Source organism: Triticum dicoccoides, chromosome 3B, assembly GCF_002162155.2.
Source record: "Triticum dicoccoides isolate Atlit2015 ecotype Zavitan chromosome 3B, WEW_v2.0, whole genome shotgun sequence".
Classification (NCBI taxonomy): Eukaryota; Viridiplantae; Streptophyta; class Magnoliopsida; order Poales; family Poaceae; genus Triticum; species Triticum dicoccoides.
The window spans coordinates 780,869,517-780,877,918 of record NC_041385.1 but is presented as its reverse complement, the minus strand read 5'-3'; the positions used below and the strand labels follow the sequence as shown (position 1 = coordinate 780,877,918).

General features: G+C 46.4%; 1 protein-coding gene across 2 annotated transcripts; it reads right to left on the bottom strand.

Annotated features, from left to right (window-relative positions):
* Positions 1-2,858: 2,858 nt before the first annotated feature.
* Positions 2,859-8,396, bottom strand: LOC119278453 (vesicle-associated protein 1-1-like). Of its 2 annotated transcripts, XM_037559801.1 has the most exons (9): positions 8,198-8,387; positions 6,878-6,948; positions 6,492-6,573; positions 5,932-6,047; positions 5,755-5,841; positions 5,317-5,685; positions 4,690-4,752; positions 4,453-4,530; positions 2,859-3,375 (listed from the first exon to the last, which is right to left on the bottom strand). In XM_037559801.1, the coding sequence occupies exons 1-9, from the start codon at positions 8,244-8,246 to the stop codon at positions 3,268-3,270; spliced, it is 1,023 nt and encodes a 340-aa protein (XP_037415698.1). In that variant the 5' UTR covers positions 8,247-8,387; the 3' UTR covers positions 2,859-3,267. The 2 variants fall into 2 exon arrangements, with proteins under 2 accessions (XP_037415698.1, XP_037415699.1); XM_037559802.1 differs by having other exon boundaries at positions 5,317-5,841; positions 8,198-8,396.
* Between the last annotated feature and the right edge of the window lie 6 nt (positions 8,397-8,402).

Here is an 8,402-nt window from a genome sequence, read left to right as displayed (position 1 = left end):
CCGGCAGGCGCTGACGGGCAAAGCCCGGTCGGCGCGGCGGCGGCGGGGCCTTTCCCTCCTCCTCTGCCTTCGAGGGCCGTCGCGGAGCGGTGCTCGCGGGGGGCGGCGCTGGGCTTCGGCAGGGCCCAGCGGCACGGCGCCGGTGGTGCGGGGCGGCGGTGTGGCCGTCTGGTGGCGGCGCAGCGACGGTCTGAGCCCCGGGGTGGTGCGGCGGCTGCTGGGAGTTCCGGCTCGGCAGGCGGCGTGCTGGTGGGCGTCTAGCCAGATCCGCCTGGATCTTGCGCCTGGGGTCCGGCTGGCGACGCAGGGGGGTGGTGGGAGCTCGCCTGAGCTCCCGTGTGCTTCCGGTCGGCGGCGTCTCGTGCGGGGCAGCGGGAGGTTGTGGCGGCCGGCAGCGTGATGGTGGATGCGTGTCCAGCCGGGGGATCTCGGGCTCCCTGTTGGATGGCGCGGGCTGCGCTGGCCTTGGTCCGCGGTCGGCTGCCTCCTCCATCTCCGGGGAGGCAGCGGCGTGGTGGTGGTGGTGCCCTGGGAGGAGTGTGGCCGGCGACTCCGACGCGTGGAGCGCGCCGGGCGGCGCGGGTTGGGCAGTGGCCGGGGTGGTCGCTGCTCCGGCCGTGGATGGCTCCACGGTGGCTTGACAAGTCGGCTTCGGCGACGGCTGGCTCGTCCTGGCGTCGGTTCGTCCGTAGGCGGCTTGTATCGGCCTTTGACCCCTCCTCCTCCTCGTCCGGTCGCTATGTTCGGCGAAGGGCTGGCCTTCTCCCAGCTGCGGTCCATCGCTCGTCTCGCGCCGGTCCGCAGGTCCGAGCTCGTCTCGCGCGTAGTGCCGCAGGACTTAGCTCGTCTCGCGCACGTTGCTGCAGGACTGACCTCGTCTCGCGCACGGCGTTGCGAGACCGAGCTCACCTCGCGCCCGGTGCTGCACTAGGTGGCCGACCTATTGGGTCTCGGCGCTGGGGGTCGCCCAGGGGTGCGAAAAGTGGGACCTTTCTGCTCGTCTCTTTGGTTGGGCTAGCGGCAGGTCTCGAGGGGGGTGGTGTCTAGGTCTTGGATGCCGGGGCAGCGGCCCTGGTGGTGTTTGCGCGGTGCTCTCTGGCGGAGACCGTGGCTTGGTGCTGCCCGGTGGCCATGGTCGTGTGGGCGGCATGGTCGCCGGGGTGTGGTGTTCGGTGGCGGTGAGTTTTGGCCGGGGTAAAAACCTGCTCTATTTTCGGACGGACCGGCGGCGGCGAAGCTCGTTCCCTTCTTGAAGGGGTCGTCGCGGCTCCGGGAGAAACTCTAATCCTCGGATTGGGCGGTGGCGGCGCTCCGGTGTCGTATCCTTCCAGAAGGCGCCGCTTTGGAGCCCACGGTTCGTCGTATGCGGCTTCATTTTCTCGTGGTGGTAGTGCTAGGGTGGTGTTGCCGCGCTCAGCGCCGTTGTATCATGCCTTGGATGTGTGCATGTGTTGTGGTGGCGTGCGTTGTACTGGGATGTGAGGATCGTGCTTTATATATAAAGCGGGGCGAGGTAATCAGTTCTTTGTTGGGTCTCCAGGCTGTTCCTGAAGAATGGTGTGACATAGTCTGTAAGCACAACTGCACTTAAGAGCTTTCCAACAGCAGTTGCTGTCTCTAAATGGGAACTTTAGATTCAGATGCCTTGCGTAATTTTGCACAGGTATTCTGCTTTTACATGCACATACTGCACGATGTTCGGAGGATACATGTGTCGATTAGAGAAGATCAGGCATATAAAACATAATGAGATCATCTGAAACGAACATGACGACTGCAGGTCCAACTGATCGCCCACCGGCGATCGGACTCTAAGAGTCAAAACCCCGAATTTGCACTGGTGATGCAAGGCAGGAGTTGGCGGGGAGTTGAGAACAGTAGTTGGATCTTGGAAGAGACTGACCGGTGGAGATCATGGGGCTAGCACTAGTTATCTGCCCTCACCATGGGGCTGTAAATTCTTCTTCATCTCTGCTCCAGCTGCTAGTATGATCATGGACTTGTTTTGATTTGTTATCGGAAGAAGAAATAGTGCTTCAGTTGAGGGAGTGTGCAGCTGTAGTTTAGCATTCAGCAGCAGTTTTTTTTCTTTTTCTTTTTTGAGCGGTAGCATCCACAGCAGCTGTTGTTTCTCCTGCCGAGATGGATCCGCATGGGCCTGGAGGGCCTGGGTTTGCTGGCTTCTTTGGGTCCTGGCAAGTTGGGTCTTCAACCAATGGAAATTTTGAACTTGCCATTTTCGCAAGCGCAATAAGCAATGTACTCAGTGAACACCTCAAAAGGACATGAAAATCAACTCATTCAGTTACGCTCAATGTATACAAGGCACTAGAGTCATTGGCTCACTAAACAACTCGCTTGGGGGCTGTCACTCAACACTACTTCAAATCGTCTTGACTATCCTGTATGCCTTCAAGATCTTTGCACATGCACGGCAAGCTTTTAAATGGGAATGTGGATTACGGACAAGTGCCATGTCCGCACAGCGAATTTGTAAAAAACTCTAATAAATTGGAGATCATTATATATGTTTCTAGACCATTGGCAACAAATATGACATAATTTAACGGATTTATACAAGCGGACTATAACTTAACAATAAGTCACAGAATAATAGCCGTAGCGCAGAGCTAGCGGCCACAAAAGCTTGATGCAATATTACCTAGTTACCTGGTACTAGCTATTAGTGTCATTCGGGCGACTGAATGAAATTTGTCAAGCTTTGTACCATGTTGACACATACTTCTCCGTTTCTAAATACAAGTCCTTTTAGAGGTTTCAATATGGACTACATACGGAGCAAAATGAGTGAATCTGCACTTTAAAATACATCTATATACATCTGTATGTAGTTCCTATTGAAATCTCTAACATGGATTATATTTAGAAACGGAGGGAGTAGTTCACAAATCAGACACCGACTAGGGTAAACAATGCAGAAAATTGCGCTGTTTTGTTCTCGCTACAAGCCTAAAACTGAACCCAAACAAGCAAAAAGTTTCACCAAGAGGAATAAACTCAAGGCTAATTAGCCCACAGGAGTACCCAAGCACTTTTTTCGGGCGGTTCTATATAATGTAAACGCTGTTCTATACAGGCAGGCTACTGGCAATAACCCTGGTATGTTCAAACCCGGCTCAACTAATTAATAACAACGATGGTGCTGCTAACATGGATGCTCCTGCAACATTTATGTATATAGCTGCCCTTCAACTCTTGACGAAAGACCGAAGCGCCCAGCGGCTTGGATTTCCAACATACTCCAACTCATAGGCGCAAGAGGTAGCCGAGGGACGTGCCGAGAAGCGCCACGTAGACCACAAACAGCAACGGGAAGCCTAGTTGACTCTTTGGGGTTCCCTTCTTTAAAAATACCTGCCCAAGACAATGCCTAATGTTATTAGAAATTAATAGACGCAGATCAACAGGTAGTCATGAACAATGTATACACTACTTGAGAAACAGTAGTGACAGTGACCATATGTTTCAACAAAATAGAGAATTCTACAAGGAACAATCACATTTCTTCCTGAGACTCTTTCGGAGTGTGCTACTGCTTGTTCTAGTTTCGTATTCCCTCCTCCGTTCCTAAATATAAGTCTTTTTAGACATTCCAATATGAACTACATACGGATGTATATAGACATATTTTAGAGTGTAGAATCACTCATTTTGCTCCGTATGTAGTTCATATTGGAATCTCTAAAAAGACTTATACTCCCTCCATTTTTATGCATTTTTTCGACAAGTATTTTCAGACGGAGGGAGTATTTAGGAACAGAGGGAGTACATGATATTTCAGATTACTTGACCAACACTTATAGTTTTTTCGAATAAATGTGTCATGAGTACTCACTCCGTCCGGAAATACTTGTCATTGAAATAGATGTATCTAGATGTATTTTAGTTCTAGATACATCCATTTTCATCCATTTTGATGACAAGTATTTCCGGACGGAGGGAGTAGCAGATTATTTTCTGCAAGAAACAGATCTAGGACGCATGATAGATACTGAAAACTGACAACATACTCATGGAACTGCCGCCTGGATTGTTTTATGTGCAAGCCTTAACATGAAAGACCATTGCAGTGTCTTGCATAACTGCAATGAATGACCCTCGTGGTAATTTGTAAGACATTAGGGACATTGTGTTGTGACATGCAGCCTATCCCGCTGGTAAGACATTAGGGGGTTAAGGCCTGGAAGAAGGCGCTTTTAGTTTTTTCTGCTTCTTTGTGAATTAGAGGCTAGAACCCAACCCCTAGAGCAGCAAAGGATTTACAGGTTTTAGGGCACAATTGATAATCCATTAAATAATGTTTTGTTTTGAACGACCAAGATATTCTGGAGACTGGATGTTGTGTTCTGTTATTGCAGAATAGCGGAACCTGGACAATGGTGCTTATGAAGAAAAAAGAAGAATCCAGATGTTTCTGTGAACAAGTCATACCATCTCTTGCTGCAGCCTATCCCGCTCCTGGGTTGTAGTCCTGCTCTCCTCTCTCAGTTTTATTATCATCTTTTCAGCCTACAAAACAGAAGTATAATATTGTTTCACGTCAGAGGGTATTCTCTGAAATGTAAGCAATCTGAGATAATAAGACAACATAAGCCCTACTGTCTCATGAGGATCTTATCAAGAAACTTGTTTGAACGATCCAAACACATTTTATGGTGGTCAACTTACCCCTTCCAATTTTGATTCAAGGTTGTTGAGTTTTGACTTCAGATTCTGAACATCTTCCGTCACCTGTTACATATCGATACAAGAAAGAAGTCAATTAAAATAACCTCGGTCTCTGGAAAATGAAAAGATCCGGACTATAGCAGTGTCGAGATCTCCAGGTATATATCATAGTTAAAGTGCATTATGCATAATAAACTTAACCTACAAAACTGTTTCTAACTTAATTTACGTGGAGAATAAATCCATTTACAAAAGCCTACAGGATTTTCTAGCTAGGGCGAGGTGGTCAGACAATACAGGCAGCACTTGCCCAAAGTAATACCAAGTTAGACAAATTTGTGGCCACTAATTTAAGCTAATTCCAGCTATTCTTTTCGGTATTTTTTCCCCTACAACTGTACTAAAAAATCCGAGTGATTTAGACTTTAGACCATTTAGCTAGAAACATATAGGTTTTTACCAAAATCTAGCCAGTCTCATACTAGGTTCCACATGGGGGCTGTGCAAGATCTTGTCACCCAGCATTACAGTAACAGAACATGTTTAAAAGCCTTATGTTCTTTTTTGTCTTATTAAGTTAAACATAGGGAAAATAGGCATAAATAAAACTACAGGATGGATACTTACATGAGATAATTGATGATTCTGCACACTGAAAAAACCTCGGTCACTTACAGCGACAGTTTCTTTCGGAAGAGTTTCTTCAAGAGGAGACACCTTTGAAGTTACAGTCTCTTCCTTCAGAGGAGAAAGTTGTTCAATGGTAATTGCAGATGAATCCTTTATAGGGGGAGGAGAATCATGTTTTAGAGAGGGAGGAGATTCGTCTTTTAGAGGGGGAGGAGATTCTGCCAAAATAGCAGGTTCTTCATGCAGTAGCACAGGAACTTCTTGAAGGATTGGAGACTCCCTGACAGGGGAAGGTATGTTAGGAACAACAGCTGAAATTTTCTCCTGGGTTGCAGGAACCTTTTTCTCCATAGCTGGCACTTCATTCTGAACATTCAGAGTATCTTTTAACACGGGAACCTCAACTGCCACATCAGTACTCGGGACATTATTTACCAGTTGCTCCACTGCAGGACGAGATGCATCAACAAGGACAACTCTCAATTTACTTTCCTCAATATATGCGTTGGTTTCTTTGGAGAACTGTGGAGAAGAGTTAAGAAGATGAGGACAAGTAACATATAAGGAATATTATGCATGTAAAGTTTCTCAGCTATATGCTTAGTTGCTTACAAAAGCAGGAATGAGGTCCTCATCTGATGTACCAGGAGGAACAACTGTTGTCTGCACCAAAAATTTGTCTTTTAATTGCATGTCCGGTGGCGCAGTACGCTGTGCTTGCATGGTAACTGCATTTAAGAGACAATAAAAAAATCAAGAGGAATGGAAAAGAAGAAACCTAACAGAATCAAGTCTTGAATAGTTGAATACGAGACAAACAAAATTGTATAATTCTACCCTCTCAGAAGAAAGAGCGTTATGGCATGTTTGCTTTAAGGAACAGATGGGTTGGTCCATCATGAGTGTTCATGCTATGATTTTTCTGGGATGACCCTTTTCCTCATTTATTTGTAGTTTGGTGCTAATGACGAATGAGGTGGCAATGCACCAACTTAGTTCATTCCACAAACCAAAAAAGAAGATGAGAAAACAACTTGGCTGAGAATGAGCCAACTTACATAAATATAGAATGAGTCAAAGCAATTCAGCTTTAAAGAGTACTACTTGCAATAAAAATCAAGTTGTCTGTTACTATAATGTATCAATAAGGTCAGTAGCAGTAGTGTACACACCTGTGAAATCACATGTTGCCCTTGGAAGGATAACTCCGATATTTGGTCGGACACAATATCTTTTAGGGGAAGTAGTCTTAACCTAGCAATTTCAAAATGGTGGTCAGATGCTAGAGTTCCTCTGATGCTCAAACCGTGATCAACCAATTCAAATAAAAAAGCAACAGAACTGATAGTGTTTAGACACCAATCTGAAATGGTTACTCTGTTATAAAAAAAATATTACTATACTAATTTTACATAAATGTACCAGTCTTCCCTACATTGTACATAACATACCCATACCTAGAAATCTGAAATGTACCTTTGCAGAAGATGCGGGAGTACAGTATAAGGATATTAAATAAAACTATCAAAATCAGCATCAGAAAAAAGAAGGGACAAACCTTGAAAGCGACATATTCATCAGATTTGTTGACAAGATGGACAGAACATGAACTCTGCTTCTTCAGCTCAACTGACAATAACAAAAGAGAGAAACCCAAGTCAGATTTTTATCTTGATAAATGGCGACTTGATATATTATACTGAAAATAAATTCACTCAGATTTTTTTTGGCATTTAGCAATGTATACATAATTATCAAGCACAGGCATAGAAATTCAGTACTGTATGGAACAAAATAAGTACAACAAGTAGCTGCTAGACTCATATGCTGAGAGCAGGTGTCAGCTTAAGACATTCTGAAATAGTAAAGAACTAAAGGCCACTTGATTATGCACTTAGTAACAAGGTATATTGCATGATTCATGATTTTATAGGAGACCAATAGTAGAAATTTGATTGGGAGTTCTCCATTTCACTAGCGGCCCACTTCCTTTTATCAGTAGCATGTGCATCAATGCATCAGGACATTAACAGGTGCAACAATGAATGAATCGGACCCTGCATTGCATAGTGGACTACTAACTTTACAATCTTTGTAAGCCACGGCTCCCCTTTGTGTCATCACATTCAGTGGAGTGAGCAAGCTACTCGCACTGGGCCGAGTATGTGCCAACTGCCAACTACCGAGAGAGAGACTTTACAACCACTCGTACCACAAAATCTACCTGTCTGTAACCAATCGAACCGAAAGGCAGCAACCAACTAATAAGATGGTACTCCGTAATAGCGTAACAGCTTTAGAAAAACAAAGCCAAGCCCGAAAATAAAAATTACAGGAAAGAACTCCGTCATTTATGTTACTTGGAAAAAGAATACAGCCATTCCTGCTTTCCTTGTGCCCTCAGGTTCAGGATACGAAAACTGCAAGTACCTGAACCTCGGAAAATGTGGAACTAATCTGATAAAATTGATAGTTTACAAACCCGTTGCCTCCCAATTTCATCTACTTCTGTTCGGTCGCACCAATTTCCAAATCAATCTCATCTTCCACATCGCAGCGCGACCCAAAACAAACCAGATAGAACTTGACACTAAGCATGTGCTCCAATCAATCCCAAGGGAACGAACACACACACAAAACTAGTGGAATGAACCACCAATCGACTGAACGAGTTGCGGATTACGCGGCACACACCGAAATGGCCGAATCCGCGGCGGGCGGGATGACGCGGTTACGCGAAAGTCGAATCGTAGCAAGCGGGGCGAGAGGCCGCGCACGAACGCGCAGCGCCGACTGGACTAATCCGTCGCCCGAGACGGATCGGAATTACTGAATAACTACAGAGAGGGGGAGAAATCGTGCGGGCGTGCGCGCTTACAGGTGAACTGGAGCTCGCGGGGCTGGATCTCGACGACGCCCTGGCCCATCGCCGCCACGAAGAGGGTCAGACGGCAGCGCCTACCAAGCGAATCAGAAAACCGCCGCCGCCGCCGACGACGACTACCCGCTGGTTGCTGCGGAAGCCCCCGATTAATCCCGACAATCGGCAGGCAGGAGTAGTGGAGGAGGGGTGGGGGCTTTGG

Excerpts from the sequence above, each read along its gene's own strand:
- LOC119278453 (XM_037559802.1), bottom strand. The coding sequence starts at position 8,246 with ATGGGCCAGGGCGTCGTCGAGATCCAGCCCCGCGAGCTCCAGTTCACC. Across the intron at positions 6,574-6,877 it reads ATGAATATGTCGCTTTCAAG|GTTAAGACTACTTCCCCTAA; the intron begins GTTTGTCCCTTC and ends TGAAATTGCTAG. Across the intron at positions 3,376-4,452 it reads ATAGGCTGCAGCAAGAGATG|GTATTTTTAAAGAAGGGAAC; the intron begins GTATGACTTGTT and ends TGTCTTGGGCAG.